General features: G+C 38.7%; 1 protein-coding gene across 5 annotated transcripts in view; it reads right to left on the reverse strand.

Moving 5' to 3' along the window:
- The window catches only part of LOC108140906 (neurotrimin), a 39,007-nt gene extending 16,604 nt beyond the window's left edge, over positions 1-22,403 (reverse strand). Inside the window, exons 1-3 of one of the 5 annotated variants that reach the window (XM_017263957.2) lie at positions 22,143-22,403; positions 7,175-7,487; positions 5,942-6,048 (exon numbers count right to left, since the gene is read on the reverse strand). In XM_017263957.2, the coding sequence (XP_017119446.1) occupies positions 5,942-6,048; positions 7,175-7,436 (369 nt within the window). In that variant the 5' untranslated portion in view covers positions 7,437-7,487; positions 22,143-22,403. Of the gene's footprint in view, positions 1-1,578; positions 1,669-5,908; positions 6,079-7,174; positions 7,488-22,142 lie in introns of those variants that run through there. The other 4 variants (XM_017263955.2, XM_017263956.2, XM_017263954.2 and 1 more) reach the window with 4 other exon arrangements.
- Positions 22,404-22,758: the final 355 nt, after the last annotated feature.

Consider the following 22,758-nt stretch of genomic DNA (forward strand, 5'->3'; position numbering starts at 1 on the left):
TTTGTGTTTGTGTTTCAGGATATATACGTATGGGTACGAGCAGACACCAGATGTTCGGAAATTGCAGTTTGATATCCACCCACAGAAAAAGTTTTTGGGGCCACCACATTTAGTTAATGCCATTATTGGCAGCATTTGCGCATTGTCACCGTCGGTTGTCGGTTGGTGGTGGTTGATATTGTGGTTGTGTTGTTGTTAAATTTCCCAAGTTATTGTTGTTGAATGGTGAAGATTCGTGTTGATGTTGAATTACCCATTATTTCATTTTTAATTCCAAAAAAGATAGAACCAACGAAACCGTTTAAATCAATTTGTGGTCATATAAAAATTTAAAGTGGTTGGTGTTTTGGAGTATTGGTGAGTGTGTGTTGAAATTTTGGGAAGGATAGTTATCGGAATGTTACGAATTTGTGTTAGTGTCGTTGCAAAAGAACAAAGGTTGGTGTTGATAGTAGTGTTTGGGGTTAAATTTCAGTTCGTTGTTGAATCGTATTGGTGTAGCATTGTTATTGGCATTTTTGTTTTGGTCAGTGTCAGATGTCAACGCAATTTGACGCCATTTCCATTTTGCACAGGAGCAGTGGCAAAGTTTTTGCAAGTTTTTGGTTTTCGGGTGGTTTGTGTCGGGTTGGGTTTTTTTCCGGTGGTTTTGCCATCGAGTCCAGATTGTTAGAGTCGTTGTTGGTGGTGTTGTTATGGTTGGTGGATATGAAAAGGGTTATTTCAAGTGCAATTAGTGGAATTGGGTTTGCGGTTTTCGGGTTTCAGCGTCCATCGTTGGCCATTTGGCGAATGGATTTTAGCGTTTTTTTGTGGATATGAGTTTCAGTTTGCGTTCGTGGAGAGAAGAAACATTCAACAATTAGTTAACATTTTGCGCTTATGCAATCGCTTCGTATTTCTTATGCAGTTCCATACAATTTCTTTTTTTTTTTTCGTTTTCGTAACCAAAGAGCAAAGATAAAACAAACATACATACAATGGGAAGTAAAGCTCACATGTGCAGCGAACACACACAGAGACAGTTAGAGGTTAGAGGTTAGATAGAGAGAGAGAGAGAGAGATAGACAGAAACGAAGGGAAACACAAGGAAACCAAGAGTCATGAATAATGGGTGCAGTTGGCGGTGCGTTGTGAAGCGGCTAATCAGTTGGCATTAACATCGCATGCACAATTAGAAAAAAGAGTGGATTAACGTCAAGGGAAAGGAGGAGAACGACTAAAGGATATGTATTTACTCGTACATAAATGTATGTCTGTTTGGGATGGTTTGGTGCAAGGCAGGCAAATGTTGCAACACTCACAATCTTCCATCCCACTAATCCTAGCCCCTGCGCCACCGCCCTGCTCCTCTGCTCCGCCTAGTTTTAATTAACATTATGATGTGCCGACTGAGCGCAGTCTACGGGTTTTAGCTAATAGGCTTAAGCGGCTTTGTGCGGACGAAACGAAAACGGGTTTCGCAAATCCGGAAAGTGAAACGGGGAACGGTGGAAAAGGAACTAACGATAAAGTCGGATCGGTACACTCAGGAGAAAACTGGACAGAAAGGCTGTGTATTACGTAAAATCCTCTAACCTGTACGAATTTTTTCCATTTCCGAATGGTGTCTTCGCGGCTTAGAATTCCCAAGTCATTATTCTGAGGAAGTAGCGTATATATATAGCTTTAAGAAAAAAGTTTTCAATTAACAGTTTTATTATTTAGACCTATTTATTTGGTAACTGAATTTTATTTTGACTATGAATTTTGTTTTTAAATAAAAATACAGCAATTTTGTCACCAAATAATTAGAGCCTTACACTTCTTTGTTTTTAATATTAGTCTCACGTTTATTTATTTGATGAAACGGTGATTTTAAATGATTAGACTTTTAGAAATATGTTTAAGGTTGAGAAACAGTATTTAAATTCTTAAGTTCCAAAAGAGCTTTTATGTTAAAAATTATATCAATAAGCATTAGTGTTCCCCAATTCTTAAAAATAACTGGTTGAGAGTTTTAGTTATTAGACCAATTAATTTTATAACTTATGTTTGTTATGGTTACAATATAAGCTTAAATGCCCATAAAATTGGTAGTTGGTATCAAACTTTAATTATTGATATTTTGTTATTTTAATTTGAGTGTATTAAATTAGTGCTTGAGGTCCCTTTGAAGAAGCTACATTTTTTGTGAGCTGAACAATAATCTGAGTGCGTATAAAAAGGTCTTACAACTTTTTGTGTTGAATCTGTAACAGCTAGAAACTCAAATCCCCATGGCTTTGACTCTTTTTCATAGTTGCAGATTGATATAACTTTTGACTAAAAAGTGAAAAAATATTTGCCATTAGTTCTTCGTGATCTGCCAACTCGACAGCCGTTTTGCAGGTTTATATTGTCGCGGATCCGGCAATCCAATAAGCAGGAATGCCAATACAGCTGAGAGCCAGCCTTCGTTTTTTACGTTTTTCTTTTTTTCTTTTCTCTTTTGATTTTTTTTTTTGAGTGTGTCAATAGCGGGAAGGGGCGAAAAGTGGGAGTTTGTAAAGGTGGAGTGGGGGTGATGGGTTATGAGCCCGCTCAGAAAATAAACACCGATGGACAGCAGACAGGACGAACGTTTGATGTTGCAGTGCGACGGCGGCACTGGCGCTTTATTTATTTACTCAATAAAGCAAATTTATTGAGTAATGCATGGGGATTGGATGGGATGGGACGGGGTAAATGGAGTGGGGGATTTTTGGAGTGGTGGTCAGGCCGTTGGGATTTTAAACAAAGGCTCAAACGGATTGTGACGAAAATCAGGCAAACAAAGAGGAGAGGAGTTCAACAAAAAAATCGAAGTTGAGAAGAAATGTAAAGCGGATTGTAAAAAATTTTCAAATGTAAATGCAAATAAAGCGAGCAAATGTCATAAAGTAAGTTTACAGTTACTACGTGGGCAACTCGACTACATGAAGCACAACTCACGCACACACTCACACATTCGGTTACACACTCGCACACTCGCAGACAAACACGCATACATATATTGTTGTTGATAATATACATACAAAAATGGTGCAAAGTTTGTTTCGGTTTGAACTCGGTGCGCTTGAATTTATTTTTATTAATATTTCTCTGTATTTTACTAACCAAAAATAAAAACAGTAAAAGATGCCCAGGAAAGTGGGCTAAAAAACGAACCGAAAAAGTGAGAAAGAAATTACAAACAAAGGGCCAGAGATACATATAGAGGCTGAACGTGAGTGCTACGGAGTGGGCAACGCGCAAATAAAAACAATGCCATGAATTTCGCATTGTTCGCATTGTTGTTGTTGTTGGCATCGTTGTTAAACAAATGGATGAGCAGCAGTAGTTGCGTTTCGCAAATTCATCCAAAGATATTCTGCAAAAGAAATCTTTAAATATGCATAGCCGGCAAGGAGTTAAGTGGATTGCATTGTATTTGACCATGGTCACACTTTGCAAAAATGTTTTTAATGGGATTGCCACACACCAACCCACTTAACTCAGCACTGGCTTTAGTCACTAGTCCTAAACTAAACCAAATCGATAAGCGTATATGAATATTCCCCCGTTCATATTTATAGGTGGCCATTTTTGGGAGGAAAGCTAGCTGGTTATATTGTATTTTAAAGTTCAAACAAATTAAGTACATGAACATTTCCAAAAATTACGCGCGTGTGTTTCCAAGCATTTTAAAAAATAGAAGAAAAATATTTTACTTTACTTTTGATTAAACGAAACCTTTCTGCTTCGTGCAAGCAATGGATTTAATTGTATATTTGAATTTTCTTGAGTTTAACAAATATAAATTAGTTTTCTCATACAAATTAATAAAATTATTTGTCAATAATTTAAATAATTTGATTTTCTATGATTTTATAAGAAAAGCAACGAGAAAAAATATCTCTATTATTGGGCTGGTTAATATTTTCGATGAAATGCCCAAATAAGGGTTCGACTTGTTCTCCATCCCAAACTTGGCGCAGCTTGAAAGTATTGTTCTTGAGCTTGACCAGAATTTACCACCAATTACATTTGAACAAATCAATCGTTAGATTTACATTATTGTCCAGCCATTTTACTTTGCTATTATATGTATTTATTTATTGTTTAAATAAAATGACAAGAGCACTACTCCGCTCTTTCCCTCTGTTCACATCAGCCATGTTTCAGTCGTTTGGCTCAGTTGTTTTTGCTTGATTGAAACATCGAAGGATTTATATGAAATGGCGTTTTTATTTATGATCCCATTTCGTTGATTAACACTCTTTGACGCGCGACGCAAACAAGCAGAGAGACAGGGTAATAAATATAGAAGGCGAGCATTTCAACTGCCAAATACCCTTTACTTATATTGAAATACTCAATGGCGAAGTGATATAGTGGAAAGTTAATAACTAAACAAAATATTATATTCATGCATTTTTGTAAGACATTTAATAATAATAATTGTTTAAGACATCTGAGACTTAATTTAAGTAAACTAAAAATATTTTTCAATAAACGTTTGCTTGACTTTGGATTGGATGTATTATTACCTCGAAAACTCTTTGATTTTTATGAATGGGTATGCCGTAATACAGAGGCCGTTGCACACACAGAAACGCATTCTTTAAAAGCAAAAAGATTTAAACGAGATTTAAGGTGTCCTCCATTTTCACTTTAATGTCGCCAATTAAACAAAAAACCCTTGGATAGCACTTGTTTTTGATACGCAACAAAACTTTGCTTACGTATCTTTCAGATTTTCTTTTAGCCGGAATAAAATATTTGTGTAATATTTAAGCATGCATTTGAAAGTAAAAGTTATCGATTAGCGAATTGTAGCTTCGCATACCGATGATGGATTTTTGTATAATTCCATAAAATCCCATGCTGATCGCTTAGAACGAATGACTTTCGCGACGAAGGGATAACCAGGCTTTAAAGAGATTAAATCATTGCCGATACAATGACTTAATTTGTTTCCATTGTTTACGCGATGCGACCTCATGTATGTACATCGCCCTCTGGGAGGCACTGAATAATAGCAATTTTACATTTATTATTGTACTTTTTTGTTTGCTTTTTAACGATGGGCGATTGTTTATTGTTGCTAACAACAATCGCTTACAGATGGCGGTTTTTTGTGCAATACTCTTTTATCGCTTAAAATCTTTGGGACAATGCCGGAGTCAGAAGCCGGATCCCCGGATCCCCGTATCCCCGGATACCCCTCTTTATGAGTGTTATAAATTAAATGTGAGTGCTAATAATAATATAATACGATGATAAAAACAATAAGCTATGCATTTTTCGGTCTCGGTTTCGCATCACACAAATTGTGCCATGTTTATTTAAATTTATTTTGATGCTGTGCCGCTCGATTCGTCGATGCGATGCGATGCGATGCTATGCGATGCTATGCGATTCGAATCGATTCAATGAAATTGTTGTTATTTTCCCTACTGTTATTGTTTGGTCCTTTTGGCTCAGTTGTTGCTGTTGCCGTTGCCGTTGCTGTTGTTGTTGCTGTGCATCGGGTCGTTCAATATGCAGAGTGCTCTATATACAGAGGGATGTATGCATAGATATTTTTTATTGTATTGTACTATATATATCGTAAATATTGTATGGTGCTATGGCTGTTATACTGGTAGTTAACTATAGATATGCGGATATAGGAATAGGTGCGCTTAACAGTTACATAATTGCGATAATTGTGGTGCAGTTTCGAACTCTTTATTGTTATTGGTGCCTTTTAGATTGGAAAATCGTTAAAACTGTATTAAGTTATTTGAATATTGTGCACTTGAAATGGCAAATGAAACGGAACGAAAGAGCCACAAACTGAAAAACACAACCAAAGAGAACTCAGAACCAAAGGAAACGAAATGGAAGTCGAGAATTCAACGCTGCGCCTGAAACCGATACATACCTTGGCTGGGGCTGACGAACCGTCACCACTCACCCGATGACCCCCGAGGTTGTTCACCACGCACGTGAAGGTCGCGTCCCGACCTTGGGCTATGGTCACGTTCTCCAGCGGAATCACAAAGTCCGGCTCGAAGGCGCCCACTGAGGAGATTTTGTTCGAAACGGTAAGATCTTCATTTCAATTGACATTTCCATGAAGAGAAGACATTGATTGAACAATTAACACAATTTCGAACAATTTTACACATGTATGTATGTGTGGGTGGCTGTAAGTCTTTAGCACAGAGAAAAAAACTTCAAAGCAACTTAATAACAATTACCAAAAATCATATATACATATATATACATATAGTTTGTAAATGTTGTATTTAATATTTTTATAGTGTAAATCAGATATTGAAAATAAACCTTGATTCAACTGAAAAAATTGCTAATACTTAAAAAAGCTTTTAAAATTATTTGATAAGATCAATCCTATTAGTTGGAAACGAACAGGTCTGAGCGTCTATAATACACAGCTGTCATTGAAACGATCGGACTAATTATCGGACAGGCTTGCCAAGTTAGTGTTTAAATTAAACTTAAATTAATTTAAAAATTTAAATTTATGTCAATACTGGTCGCCACACTTATTAGACTGCTATTGGAATTTTTTGGGCAGCCTTATTCATAAATCATTTTTATACATTATTTTAAACATTAATTTTATTTTAACCAAAAAATATTTCAGATGATGAAATGTTTACAAAACAAATAACGAACTATTAGTAAAGTAAAAAATTAAAGCACGTATGACTGGGGAAAAACAAGACGAGCATTTTAAAGCATTATATTTTTTAATTTCCATGGTAGTATGTTTTTTTTTTTGGGGAATAACATTATAATTTGTATGAACCATGCCACTGATCATATCCATTTTAAAACAAAATCGGCAATATTTTTCTCTGTGTATGTGCTTATGTATGAGTGGATTTGTGTGGATAGCGAGCGGCCTGTCAACGATAGGCAAATCAATAAGGTTAAGCTGAACGAACCAATTAGATCGAAACACCCATCGATCTAACCGGGAAAATCAAGCAAGCGTAACATCGTAAAAGCAGGAATATATGTACATCGATGACAATAAGTTGTTCGATTACCGATATTCAAACCTTTCGATAGAGCAGGATTATCGCAATAAAAGAAAGCAAAGCGAAAACATTTATCGGCATTTGCCCAACGCTTCAGAGCCAGAGCTCGTTAATTCGACGATCTGCAGTTTACTTACCGATGCAGTTGCAGAGCAGCAGGAGTAGGAGCAACTGCCAGCGAAGAGCTGGACCACATCCTCCTCCGGTTCCCGACCCCGTGCCGGAGCCTCCCAGTCCCGTTCCCAGTGCAGATCCACCTGCCGCAATCTCGAGTTGCGCCAGCTTGCGATGATTGGCTACTCGGTTCAGATGTCGATGGGAATCGGTATATTGCTCTTGGCTAATGCTGATGTCGGCGATCCGCTCGCAGCTTTCCTTGACCACCAGCAAGCTCATCATAAGACTGTCTTAGCTTCCCTTGGCATGTCTTGACTTGATTTGCTGAAGGTGCTGCAAATAAAACAAGAGGTTATATTCAAAATGGATCCATTTTGATCGGCTTAGTTCTGAAATCAATGATTCAAAATATAGATTAATCATAGTACACGGTACATGTTAAAGTTAAGTCGAGCTACGAAGATCCAGACCGTTCCTATGTAAACTATTGGACGAAGTCGCAGCCTCTGCAAGATTTTTAAACTAAAGCTACATTCGCTTAAAAAAACTGTTAACAATTGGACAAGTTATACTATACTCTTTTATACACTGCCCAAATTAATTACAAGATTAATTTTTAAATATCGTTTATATGGCAGCCATAGGATGAAAGTTACGAAAGTGTTAATACTCAACTTTAAAACTAAACGAGCTAAGAAAGTATTTGTGGGATATACCTTATTTGTACTTATGGGATCGGAAATGACAATATCTTGATATAATAACCCATAATAGAAATATGAGACACTTGATATGGCCAATTCAAAGATAAATGCCACAACAGCGAACAAAAGTCCTTGAATACCTTGCATAGCACTACATTTTATTTGTGTCATTATCCAAGAACATTGTCAGCTAAGAAATACATGAAATAGCGAATGCCATTCAGTCCTCCACAAAAGGACCACCGATTAGCACAACTCAGCTCCTTTGCTGCTTACTTTTTTCCTCTGACTGTTATTCCCGTCTCGATTTGGCTGCGCTGTCAATTTGTCGAAATAAATTATCTAAATAGACGTACGTACATATTGCAGTGTTTGCCCTGGTATCTGTTGGCCTGCTTCTTGTAGCTGCATTATCTATTGACAGAGCGTTGCATGCCCACTGTGGCAACAAGTCGACAGGCGACACGGAGACACGGAAAACAGGACTCGGGACTTGCTCGAAGGATTCCAGACTGCAGACTGCAGACAGCAGCCTGCCCCTCCTTTGTTTGGCGACAGCAACATTTTTATTGCCACAAAGGAGAAGCCACGCGAAGGATCGGCAATGGGTTTTCGCAGAAGGCAAACAAAGAGAAGGAACTTTTTGTATACAGAGAAAAGAAAAATATCAGCCCAGTTTGAAATCATTTCGATTTTTTAAAGTAAATTAATCATTTCATAAAGATAAATAGGGAGGACAAAGCAATAATATTGAATTAATTGGCTAATACTGTTCGAAAAAGTTTTTAAAAGTTCGTATGCCAAAAAGACTTCTAACTGGATTAGAAATTGTTGACTAATCCAAAAACAAAAATCCTTCAAAGATTTTTAAATATTTTAATAGAAGGAACTTAAATTTGCTCACTAAGGATAAGCAGGTTTTATAATCAGAACGAAGAGCATATCGATATTCTTGTAGTTTGGCTAAAAAGAGGATTTCTTGCTACGTCTATTGTAAACCACAATTTAATTCATGGGTTAATATTTACATCCAAGCAATGTTTTTAAAAAGATATTTTAATATAATTTCCTCAAGTGTATTCGGGTTTTTCTTGGCACTGGACTAGGACAGGAGCTCTTTCAAAGGCGAAGGACAGTGGAGCGCAGGATACGGAGCCCGCACGTGCCGCTATTTACATTTGCACGTAATAAATTCAGAGAACGAAGGACGAGCCGCAGGACGAGGACTAGTAGTCGCAACAGGAAATGTGCCGGAAGTGCATATGCCGGTTGTCGCTTGCTCCCGTCCCCCTCACCACGCCCTTTCCATCGCCATCCCCCTTCGTGCCGCCAAAGGACACGAAGGACCAACACCAACGTGTTGCATTCGACGACGCCATCCTTTGCTGCGCCACACATATTTACATTGACGAAATTTAATGAGCTCACAAAAGCAGGCCCAAATATTTGAGCTGCGATGGCTGGATCGAAGGCAGCACATTAGTGTGGGAACGTGTGCAAGGCGTTTTATTAGATACGTGTCCTATCTGTAGTCCATGTCCAAATCCTCAGGACCTCAGTACTTAGTCCTTTGGCCCGCAGTCGCCCCTTAATAATGCGGGTTCTTTTGTGCACTTGGCACTCAAACACTTATCACACTTTCCACACTTTTCTCAGTCGCCGTTCCAGTTTCGTGGGTCAGATCTGATAGGTGAGATCTTCTGATTGGTATACCCTTTTACATCCGAGGACAAGCCCCTTTCCTCGCCTTCCCCACACATAAATCATTTGTTGTCTTTACCATAAGTGACACAGTTTGCGCAACTCGATTCTCCGTGATTAACCAACTAATCAATATTGTGCCTGGCCCGATAATTATGAATAAATTTATTGTCAGTTAAAGTAGGCACGGTATTTCAGCTATAGCCTTTTATAAGAGCTTTATGCGAAAATACATATATTATATATTAAGTTTATTTTTATTCCTAAGTATATTATTATTTCAGTCAAAAGTCTGCAACGCAGGAACCTTATAAAGTATATATGTATGTTCTTGATCAGTATCACTGGTATAGTTGTTCTAGCCTGTCCGTCTGTCCTTCAGTTTCTACACAAACTATTCGCTATTTTTTAATTTATCCGAAGATTCGAGATTTAGTCAACTAATCTTGATCCTTGCAAACATCTTAATGAAATTATAATGCTCATTGCAAAGGTTTAAAAATACAAGATTTTAAATTTCATATTGGATAACATATATCTAAAAAATCATTATGTTGAAAAGGTTATGCACATAGCTAACAAAATAAGTATATAACATTTTTTATATGTAATATATTCCGCCTTTAAAAACGTATAGGCATAGGTATCGGCTTCGGCTACTTTAGTTACCCTGCTGAGAGTGAATTTACTCTTCGTTGCACTTTTTACGGGACAAATTCAATTACTGATGATAATATTATATTGATTTTCGGCCAACAAAGAGGGGGAGTAAACAAATATGGTTAAAAATTACTTTGTCACTGTGTAAATTGACGGTTCAGGCAGGTGCAATTTTGTTAGGGTCAGGTGGAAGGGGGTTGGATGGGTTGTGCCCTCAGCCAATCTGAAATTCCAGCCATTTTCCCAGCTCAGCAAGCATTTTCAGGCTTTTAATTGAAACAAAGTGCCACGGCTGAAACTCAATATTAGAGTAAATATTGCCGGTGCCTTGAAATAATTTCCCAGGGACAGGGATCCGAGATCTCTGGCTCAGGTGGCTTAATATAATTTCTGATTGTGCACAAGGCAAACGGAAATTGCTGGCAATTAATTGTTTTGCTAGTTGCCTAAGTGGCATTCTCCTTGCATTTCAATTTCCCCCCCGTTTTTTTTTTGTCCATCAGCAAAATATTTTCCTTTCGGCCTTGATTTGGTTTCTTGTTTTCTTTTGCTGAAACTTAAAGTAAATCAGTTTCTGTTTGCGGCCGAAAATGCCTGTGTCTGTGTGCTTTTGCTGCTGACATTTAAAACTACACACTTGGGAATGCCATGTTTTGCTTCAAAGTAAACAGAATTAAACACATAGTTTCGGGGGAACGGTGGGTGGATAAGGGCCAAATGACAACTGGCCATCGACTGACTGGCCATGGAACGTGCTCATTTCACCATTTTGCCACCCCATTTTCCCACTCACTTTTACGCCCATCCCCCAATGTGGTCGTTGTCATGGTCAGCAAAACTTACTTCTCGCGGCGCTTGTGAAAATGGGGGGAGGGTATTTCTGGGGGCTAAAATGGGTTCGGACACCACTGTACAACTAGTATAACTGTATTTGCTTAACATCTCACCAACACACACACACGCTGAAGCCAACATGACCTCACGTAGGAAAGCCAACTAGTTGGTACCCCCTATCCTAATTTACTTGCTGGGTGTTATAATAACAAATAAATAATAAATCGTTTATTGACTACCTTGAACAACAATTAGAATATTAGGTATAATAACATTTGTAATATTTCTTAAGAGCTGGTTAATATGTTAAGGAAAAAGGAATTTGATTAAGTGCCAAATAAACCATAACCCAGTTCAAACTTTGTTGGTCTTATGTGAGGTTTTTTACGATTATTATATTTATTATATATGTGAAAATAGAGTGCTCGGGCAATCATTAAATGTAAAACCAGAAGCCAAGATCCAATTGCTGGGACTGGAACTCTAGGCAGCTAGATACCTCGCACAACAATGCAGCAAACCATTTGACTTGCCCCACCCATTGTGCCTCTTTACCACACCCCCCACCCCCTCCACATTGGCACTCCGCCCCTGGAATGTCGCACATACACCTCGTGTGTTAGTCTGGGACTTTAGTGCTGATGCGACAGATTTCCGAGACACTGGGACATGTGGCAAAGTGTAAATGAGCAGTCCTGGCCAGAGCTTCCCGCCTCGTGTGGCCAGCGGCACAATTGTCGCACCAGTTGAAGTGGGAGGGGGAAACCCAGCTACCCCCCCGCCCTCGCCATTCCTCCCCCGTGTCACGCCTCTGCCACACCCATATATAGCCCCTTCCTTGGTCACAGCGAGAAAATGCCTGAATGCGTGAGTGTCAACTGGTTCACATGCACGAGAGAAATGCCAGCTCGTGTCATATTTTTATTTGCTGGCAAAACTCCCAGTTTTCCACCTCTTCCGTTTCATCGTTTGTTACTTGGGCCACGCCCCCATACACCATACACCTCATACACAGCCCACCACCACGCCTTGTGGTCTAATTGAGCGCTCTGGCTTCAGCTTTGGCTTTAGCTTTGGCTTTGGCTGGAGCCAAACCAACCTGACCTGGCGGCCATTGAGCCGGCTAAAAGGGGTGGCAGGGGGGGCAATGGGGGGCACTTGGAGCAGTTGATATGCCACGACCATGAGTGGACAATTGTCGTATTGGCCTGATCCTTAGTTATCCTTAGTTATGCTGTATGTGCCTGCGCTCAAGTGGAAAAGTGCCTCACTCTGAGATGGGAATAAAAAAAAAGGAAATCGAAGAGCCAGATTTAAGGATTTGTTTTCCGGTTTGAGGCCAGCTTTCAGCCTCTAGTGGCGTTAGTTCAACCTCAAATCTCTTTAATTGAGCCTCCAGGGTTGTAAGTTCCTCTTCAATTGAACATGCGATTTGCAATCGCTAGCCAACAGCTAGAAGTTTATTTCGAAATCATTTTTTAAATACATTCAAACTTATATACCTTTAACTATCACAAGTTTTTGATAAGGATATGTAATACTGATTTTTAAGGAGGTAATAGAACAATAAGTATAATTTTTTATGAGGGATATGAATATCAGTTTTATTCAGGAGTAAAAAATATTTAATAAGTTATAATATTTTGAAGGAAAACCTTTCAAAACGTATAAGACTTCGATTGAAAATCAACAGCCAGAACGTCTTTTAAGATAACGTCAATGAAGCGAAAATCCCGAGCCACTTGTCACCCATCACCCATCCGCCCTGTTAGCCCCAGTCCCTAGTTCCCAATCCTCAGTCCTCAGTCCACAATCCGCAATCCGCAATCCCCAATCCCCAATCCGTAATCCGTAATAAGCTCTATCAATAGCCGGGCCAAGTCGATGAGCGACCGAGGAGCTCAGGATTCAGTTCGGTTGAGTTGAGTGAAGGCAATTGCCGTCAAGTGCCAAATAAAGGCATAACTCGGCAGTCAGGACACGACATCCGACCAGACCAAAAGGATATGGCCGCGAGGATGAGAGAAGAACGGGCCGAAACTTAAGGCATAAAGATGGAAACTTGTAAATGGGCAAATAAAATGGAAATGAATATAATAAAGTCTCCGACGCGGAGCCATCCGCCTTCCGCTTTTCTTTTCCTAAGTGAAAAGCTGACAAGCAGCTTACGTAAATAATGTCAACGCAACAATAAAAATAATAAACGAATTAGCTGCTTATTCAAGGGCCATGACCCGAGGGTTCATGCTGAGAAGGCGGGGGAAGTTGGCGGGTGAGGTCGCACAAAAAGGCAAATCCCCCGGACAAACATTCAAATTGACTTTGCGACTGCGAGAGCGCTTGTTGGGTTTACAATTTCAAAGAGCAACCCCAGTACGCCTGACTCCTGCGACTTCTGCGACATTTGTAACTCTAGTCTATTTGTCTGCGCTGGATGGAAATGGTAAATGGCGAATGGCGAATGGCAAATGGCAAATGGAAAGCGGAAAAGCGGCGACGGGGACAAGGACGTTAAGATGTTTATGGCTTGTCAAGGATTATTGTTATCACCAGCTAGCCAGGTATGCAAACAAACGACTTTGTCCCGTCCCGCCGTCGCCCAAAAAAGCGGAGAAGCTGCTTTTTCAACTTTCCACGCTCTCAGTCATGTAATTGCCGTGTAACAGAGATGGCAGCCGAACCCACAGACCCGGGACAGACACAGACCATCATCAGACAGGCGGGGATGAGACCGGGTGTCCTCGTCCTGTCTGACCGGAGCCACAGTTTCAGTTTTAATCTTTGCCCAAGTCAGCCCGACAAAAACAAAAAAAAAAAAAACCAAAAAACCAAAAAAAAAAAACCCAAAAAGGTAGAAATGAAAAACTATGGAAAATGTAAAGTGTTATTGGAGCTGCGAAAATGAGAGTTGTGAGTGTGGGTAGCCAGTGAGGGGTAGTCCAAGGTAGCTTTGTTTTGATTTAACTTGTTGTTTGACAGTAAAATAAATAATGAAAGGATCTGCAATACTCCAAGCTTAAACTGTACTTAAATTGTATTAAATATAAATAAAGTAGAAGTTAACATGTTGACTTAAGTTTAATAAAGTGACGAACTAAATCGTTTTATATCCTCTAGAATAAAGTATTTTGTTCTGTTTTAGTGTTAACTCAAATAGTTTTCTAAGCTTATATTAAGTAAGTAGCGTTATTTAATAGCTTGTATCACCAAGTCCTGTAGTCATTTATACATAAATCCTTTAAAGTACACACAAAAAGACAAGTACCCAAACAAGTGTTGAAATCATCTTAGATTTAAGTAATCAAAGTAATGACAAGTAAAATTATATGAGTTTTTTCTATTTTAAATCTAGTTATTCTTGCAAAATATCGTTCGCTTTTATTTCAACTGAAAATATTGTTTTAATTAAAGAACAGTTTCAATACATTTCGCAATTCCTTAATGCTGTACGTGAATGGCAATCAGTAAGTCTAACCCAGGGCCGCAGGAAAGTGAATTTATGAGCAGCACACTTCGCTTAGCTTTTGCCCATTTTCGGCTTCCGCCGGAGTGGATAGAGCGGATGGAACGGATGGAGCAGATGGAGTAGATGGAGCAGATGGAGTTTCGGAAAGCTGCCAAGTCATGAACTGTGACAAAAGGATTACAAGGGAGATCCTTGGAGAGCTGCTTTCGTGGCTCTGGTCAGTGCAGTTTATAGGCTAAATGAGATTAATTCCGAGATTAAGCAGAACCACAACAATGGCTGCACAGGTAGTTGCACTGCTGCCAGTTAGCGAAGTCCTTTCCCTTGCCAACGATGTGTGTGTGTTTGTGTGTGTGCCCAACACCTTTTCACAGATGTCCTGTCTGCTGCCTTTCAATTCAGTCGCTCGCCTGTCGATTCAGTGCAAATTTATTAGATTAACAGCAAATATCAAATAGGAAATTAACTGTCGTCTGGACACCAAATGGGGTGTGGTTCATTGACTGGCTATCCACCTGTCTCGCACAATCACACACACGCACACACACACGTCTGTCATCCTGCGGTTGCTGTTTGTCTGACTGTGTTTTCTCATTTGCCCGTTGACATGCAGAAAACTGTTGCCTGCTTTCGGGGGCGATCGAAACACGTTATTTGTGAACTTAGGCAACGAAACATTGCCTACTTTTCAGGGCAAACCGTTGCGCTTCTGAGGAGGCAGTATCAGAACACAATTATTGTTATTATTCTTATTATATGTTATTACCCCTCCTTTTACAACTAAAATGTTTCCCAACAATTATACATTTCACTTGGAGCATACCGCTGCCATTTACATTTGTGACCAAAAACACGGAATAAGTTCTTCTTGGTATAAAATACAAATAAAATTCCTTAACGTCAACTTGTAAAAAAATATCAAAAAGATAAATAAAAAAATAATTGATAAAGATAAAGAGAATTTAGCGAACCAAAACTAAGAGAAGTGAAGCTTGCAAAGCAATGGAAAACTGAATTTACTGCAATGGGAATGTGTTTCGTGGTGACAGGCTGTGATTGCAACGATTTGCTACCATTTTGTGTGTCGACTTCAAGTCCATCAACTAGGAGATGCCACCAGCAGCAGCAGTAGCAGCAGCAGCAGCAGCGAAGGAGGTGGCCCAACACCGAAGACCAGTATATACTAGCATGGGAGTGGGTCTGGACATGGGATTGGGCTGTGGTGCGACCAAGTGACAAGTGTCAGGAGCAGAAGGGGTGCATTGGGCCAGGGGTCGACATGGGGTCAACTGGGGCAACCACTTGGGGCAAGCGGATGTGTATTAAATGCTACAAATAGCTGAATCCCATTCAATAGAGGGGAAGGGGCTGAGGTCAACTCTACAAATGGCAAGCAAAACATGACTCGCTGACTTGTTGCTATGTGGATGTCAGCATTTTGTGTGTGAGTGGCTGGGTGGTATGGTGGGTGTGCGATGCAATGAGTCAACGTCGCAAGGACACATCCTTTTTCATGTTTTAGAAAGAGAACGACTATTGGCAAGGGATACCTGAAAGGGAGAGCGAGTGGGTGGAAAACCTCAAACAAAAGTCAACTTTCCTTCATGCATGTATGTGTACGTTTGCACTGTAAGAAATGCAGATCATATAGATTTGCAAAAAGTAATTTTGTTATCTTCAATTATATTTATAATTATATTTTGTTTAATACTTAAAATTTGTTTCTTGTAAAATAAATTACTGCACTGGTTTTATTTGATTATCATTCGATGTGCGATTGTTTAAATTTGTATAAGGTTAAGTCGAAATTTTTTATTTTTATTTTTAGTGTGTGCTTTGAGAAGGCTTGGGCGGGGCAGGGGCGTATACGAGCATGTCCCCATTTTGTCAGTTGAAAAGGGTTCAGACAAATTTTTAAATTAATGACAAAGCGAGCACCGCGAGACAAAAATGGCCTGGGAAATGGGGAAGAACTTCGCTTTTGCACCACACCGCAGTTTGTTTGGCGATGGAAAATCGTTTTAATTAAATTTCGTGGCCAGTTGGCAGTGCCGGCCAACAACAACAACAACAACAACAGCAACAGGATAGCAACGAAAGCAATGAACTTGCAATTGCCTGTAGAATTTACTCCATATTATTTATAAACACCGCTGCGGGATTGTTGGACCCCTTTTGTTGTTTGCCAAAAGCAAATGGAAATGGCCAATTGATTTGAGTGCGACTGTGCAAATCAGTCAAAGTGAAATTCCTTTCATTGCCGCTTAGTTAATCAACATTTCAATTATCCTTTGTCTTTTTTTTTAGGAGCCAGTAGCCTGCAATATTAATTTCGATTTAATCGGCTTTAATTGTGGCCAAAGCTAAGCTGAGCCCTGAAAGTGTGAAATAACTTGGGAAAGCCATAGCAGCCAGCGGGCTTATATCATTTGCCAAGAGGCTTTAAGCTCAATTCGACTTAAAGGCCATAGTTGAAGAAGCTACTTCAATCAAAGCCAAAAATTCCATGGAAACACATGCATGTAAACCTTCCACGCATACGTTCGTATTATATATAGACTCAATATGCGACTGATGCCATACATTAAGTTGTTCGCTGCTTGTTTCGGCTTTTATTGTTGATATTTAAATGAATATTTGTGTCGACATTTTTGGCGAACGAGTCTCATCAAAATTCAAGTGGCTTAGTGGCTCAGTACTCCATTCTTTATTTGCCTTTGCCTCCATGCAAATGTTGTGTAAATGATCTGCCCAACTCACTTATTACCGCTACACATGCGAAAAGGGGAAAGCGGCGTGTAAGGCTATCGGAAAATAGCTAAGCCGGGTGGTAAAATCGTGGAAAACAGGGAAAACTCATATATGACAGGTGAAAGTTCGATTGTTTTGCTATTTGTTAGGTTTTCCTTAAAGTGTTGCCCTAAGTTCAGTTTTGGGGAACTCAGGTTCCAAATTGATTTTTTTGGAAAATATCAACGTATATATCGTAGTTTTATACTAGTTTTAATTTTAACTTAGGATTTTGAAGATTTCATTAACTGTCATTGCTTATTTATTTAAAAAATAACTATTGCTTTACGTTTTTTTACGATTTTTTATTTATATAAACCTTTTAAGACTATTATTTTGTTGCGTCCATCAGAAATCTCTGTATAGTCATATATCTTAGACATTTTTTTATCTCTTTAAGAAGATATTTTTAAAAGTCTGTAAAAATTATATTGTACGGGTATGAAATTATATTCTCCGAAATGTGTTTTTCTTAATTTATAAATGGATCAATAATATTTTTCCGTTCCTCTGGCAGCCTTTTCTGAGTTTTTTTCTATCATTATTTCCTTCTATTTTATGTGCTCAGTTGATCCTTCCAATTATATTGCTACAGATAGAAATTTTCTTTTATTTCCGAGGAAGTTTTTGCCCTTTGCTTGGTGCTTACCACTCCCCTTCCGTCGCCATTTACCTGCTGTCTTGCTGGCTAATTTCTGTTGTCAAATTGCCCTCGCTTTTCTATGTAATCTTTACTCCGTGTTCGCCTTTCAACTACATTACGCATACGCAGCGTGGTGCGCTTGGGAAAAGCTTTTCCGTTTCCCGGGCTTGTTGCAGTAGCATTATTTTTTCACTTAAAGCAACTGCAACCATTGCGCTCTGGCATTTCCTCTCAATTGTTTGTGCAATTTTCTTTTTATGTATGGAAATAATTCTTTTATTGTGTTGCTGCTACCGCTGTTGTTTGCCTTTTGTTAATGTGCAAGTGCTGCTCGCTTGCGGTTTGCTTTGTTGGCCATCAGAGCCCCTTTCTTAACCCCTTGCTGCCCGTTCTCCACCGCATACATGTGTAACCTTTTCGCCACTGATGCGTTTTTAATTGTGTATATTTCCGCTTCGCTGTGACACGTCGTTTATTAGCCAAAACAAATAAAACGGAAGAACAAGCTGCTTTAAGAAGCTTTTATTTCGTTCAAACATAAATCTTGACTGAGGTTTCGATCAATCTTAGGGTTCAATACTGCAGCCTGATTTATTTACTGACATTTTGCATTACAAGGGCCATTCCCCGCGGTTTGTCCGCAACAAGAAAAAAAAAGGAGAGGAAGTGGCTTTATTTATAACATGCTTCTGCGAAAATTGGGCAGCGGAACCGGGTTTATTATTTCGTTTATTATTTCCTGGGCGGCAACCGTTGTTGGTGTTGTCCTTTGTTGTTGGCCATGTCTATTGTTGCTGCTCCTCCTCATAATTACTGTTCGAATTTTCCTTTTGTTTCGTGGGGGTTTGGTTGGAAATTAAAACAAAAATACTCCCAAACCTGTTTCAGCGCGTATTGTTGATTTGGTTTTTAAGCCTGCTTCTTACATAACGAACTAATTGCAGGTTACATGGACACCCCCTCTTTCCTGAAATATATTTTCACACCGCTGCACTTCGATGCTTACGTCATCAGTCATCAACTGTCACTGGGATCGCTCGCTCATATCCTATTCCCAAATAAATACCGACAGAAGGGGCGTCGATACTGCCATGCATTTCGGAAATTCTGTTCGAATTGCATTGGAGTGGAACGAGTATTATAGCTTCATTAGAAGAGTCGGAAATTAACAAACAAAATTTTTTTAAATGTAACTTCTCTATTTTTTTTTTTTTTGTTTTTGTTTAATTCTTTGGGAAGTAGTAATAAGATAGTCTAGATTTACTATTTTAATGTAATTCAAATCGGAAAATTGTTGCCAACGAAACCAGAAAAATCATTCACAACATTATCATACATATTCCGTTTGAATGGGACCAAGCTGGATACTATATAAACAGCACGCAAACAATACATTTCATTTAATGCAAAAAGCGAAATACGCGTAATACAAATAAATTTCACCAGATACACATAGAAAATAAAGGCACAGACCCCCTTTATTATTTGATAAACCAGTGGAGATGAACGTTGAACAGGGGATTTGAGTTGTCAAGGAGCCGACAGCTACTTGCCATGATTCCGGTTAACCAATTTGAAATGAATGGAGTCGGAGTCGGAGTCAAGTTTCAAATTGATGCTAATTGAAGTGCGGAGTGCCAAAACGTTGAGGCATTTTGAGGGGTACTTTCACATTAAATAAATAGGGAAATCATCCGCCAAGCAAGCCTCTTACGTCCTTTTTATCACTTTATTTTTTTTATCTAAATATTTTTTTTTGGTTGAACAATGAAAGCTGTGCTGTAAAAACTTCAGCTTTTTTCAAAAGACTTCTTGTTGACATCAAAAAAAAGTGCATACTAATATAGCTTACAAAAATTCTTTAAAAAAATTATTGTGCCTTACAATTTTTTAGAATATCTTTGCAAATAAAAAAAAAAAATACAGAATTGCAATTTTTTTTTAAATTTTGTTATTTTTAATATTCCGATTGGAGCTATATGATATAGTATTCCGATTTTAATCATATTAAAACTGTTGGTATACAAATATAAAATCACCTCACTGAATGTTTATTTAGGGCAGCCCATCGATAACTTAATTTATATTTCTTTCTGTGCATTAAAGAGAGGTAGATTCATTCCCAAAAATGGCCAGATTTTTGTTTACCGCGGGAAGCCCTTCCATTTGCCACTTTACCTTTTTGTGTGCCACTGAATACATTGTACACTCTTCATTATTTAATATAAAATGCATCCTCACACGAAAACTCCCACACAAAGGAAGACAATTGGTGTGCAAGGCGAGGCGAATGAGTAAAAACGTTATTTAATTAATTAATTTTCATTAAAAACACGACAAAATGCGACGGCAATGGCCAGGCAAAGGGGCAGGGACTGGGAAATGGGCACTGCAGGGCGGTACATTAAAGGACGAGCAGATGCTCCTCCCTTGTCCTGTCAGTCTGGCTGTCATTTACAATTTTAATCTCGTTGTGCAGCAGTTTAGCTTAAGTTCAGGACGGCGGGATAATGAGCGGACGGGCCCGCGCTTAAGGATAATGGAGCCTGCAGCCGAACAGGACACTTTACCCCCATCCCACCTGTAATTGAACAATCGCGTATGCAGCCAGCACTCCACCTGACCGAATAAGGACCACCGGCCAAGTTGGGCACGCAAATTTCATGGCTAATAAATCACTTTTAATATTAATGAAACATAAATCACGGCAACTAAAAACTTGAGCCGGTAGCTGGAAGCTGCAGTCTCATTTTGGCGCCTTTTGTTCGATGGCCAAAGGATCCCAGGAGCCCCCGAGAAAATGTACCTCAAGAATGTGCCAAAACGGTGGCGGCTGGCGAAGGATAAGCGTTAGATTGTTTAAGTTAAAAGTTTAGTTGGGTTGAAGTTGGTAAAAAAAAAATCAAAACATAAAGAAATGGAAAAAATAAAATATCAGGAATCCTGATTTAAGATAGTAAGCAAGGAAATAAAATATATGTTTAAGTATAAGAAGACTTTACTGAATATTCTTTTTCAAAAATGATCCAAACGTATTTCAGGGCGAACTTTTAAGTAATTTTAACTTGTTAAATTTAAGCAATGAACTAGTTAAACTTGAAGTGATATCCTTATACTTAGACATAAGAAATCCTAAAATTAATAATATCCAACTTGGTGAAAGTAAATCAATTGAGGTACACGTACTCATTTTCAAATAAATGTTTTTTTTTTATTTTTTTTTATTTTTTGTTCCCGACGTTTTATTAATTATTGCAAATATATTGTTTGCAAGGTCATTGAAGACTTTCTTTGCTCAAATTTTCTTATTAAAAAATTTTTTAAAATGTTTTTGAAAAAGGTAACTGAAAATTTTACGTGTGTTTTGCAAAGTAGTGCTTTGCGGCGGTCCCGCGTGGAAACTTCAAGTTCACATCTAATGAGCTACCTCTATTATGCATTGTAACTGTCTTTTTGGCCTTGTACTAAAAAAGAGTGGAACAAATTAATACCTAAGACTCTATTTTTGCTTCTATATCAGCTCCAATTTATTACTACACATATTTCTACAAAAGTCAGGTAATGTAGCTATTTTCAAATATTTCGACTGTATCTCTTTTAATTAAGCTAAAATGCCCCTATACTGATTTACTATCAATTGATCTAAGACTGAACTTATTTTTGAATTAGCCAGAAATGGGTTAAAATTTATTAGCGAGTCGTATTCGCTTACATTTTGGTAAAGGTATGGAAAATATATCCTGGCTTACTAAAACTGTCAAAAAATATTGATAAAATGTGAAGTAATTTAATGCACTGAAAACAGTAAGTAAACGTACAAAGAAATCGCAACAATCAAAGGATAAAGGTTTCAGAACGAATGACTAAAGATGCACAAATCACAACAAAGAAGATAAGTAAGTAAACAGTAACTGCACAGAAATGCAATGAACTGAATATGCATTCACTCATGAAGAACCAATCAACCAATCAATTGCAGAGAAACAACTCGATTTTTTGTTTGCCTGTGACAAGAATGAGAATGTTAACACACCGATAATGCAATTGACAACCGAGTGAACAAAAGTGAGTAAAATGGTTGAAGACAGCGATCAACGCGTAATAGAATAAAGGATTAAACAATTGACTGCACACACAACTTAGATAACATTTCCCGCGGAAAACTATTGAATTTATGTTTTTGAAATTACCTTTTTTGAAAAAAAAAACAGGAGCGAGATGAAATGGGTCCAATGCACTGGCCAACACTCGAAAAAAACTTGGAAAATAATCAACCAACACTTTTCAAAAAAAACTCTTTCTCAGACATTCAGCTAGAGTAAGTATATCACTTGTTGTTGTTTCGCGCCGCTCGAAAAACACTTGTCGAAATTTCAGAATTGCCAATTCGAAACTGAGTCCTTCTGGTGTTGTTGAGTCCACTGGACTGAACTGAACCGACGCGCTAGGAAGTTGCCCGAGCACTGAACCTGTCGCGCCAAGCGCGTTTCGCATTGGGCCGACCTAGCGCAACGTACTCGTCCTTCGGCAGCACTGGCGTCCCGATTTCCCGATTTCCCGATGTCCTGGCGCTGCGGAGTCCCGTTTCCCGTCATCCCGAGCCCACGCAGTTCCGAAGTCAGCCGAAATCGGCCGATGCGTGCAGGGCAAAACTCGTGTGGCTGCTACTTCGCAGGCAGACGAAAGTATCAGTATCGGTGTCCTTCGGCAACATGTTGCTAGCAACATTCTGATGCTAATAAATTGGCCGCACGTGAAATGCAGGGATGTGAATGATAATAAGCTTACAATAATTCTCAAATTCAA

This window comes from Drosophila elegans, unplaced genomic scaffold, assembly GCF_018152505.1.
Source record: "Drosophila elegans isolate 14027-0461.03 unplaced genomic scaffold, ASM1815250v1 contig_149, whole genome shotgun sequence".
NCBI lineage: Eukaryota > Metazoa > Arthropoda > Insecta > Diptera > Drosophilidae > Drosophila > Drosophila elegans.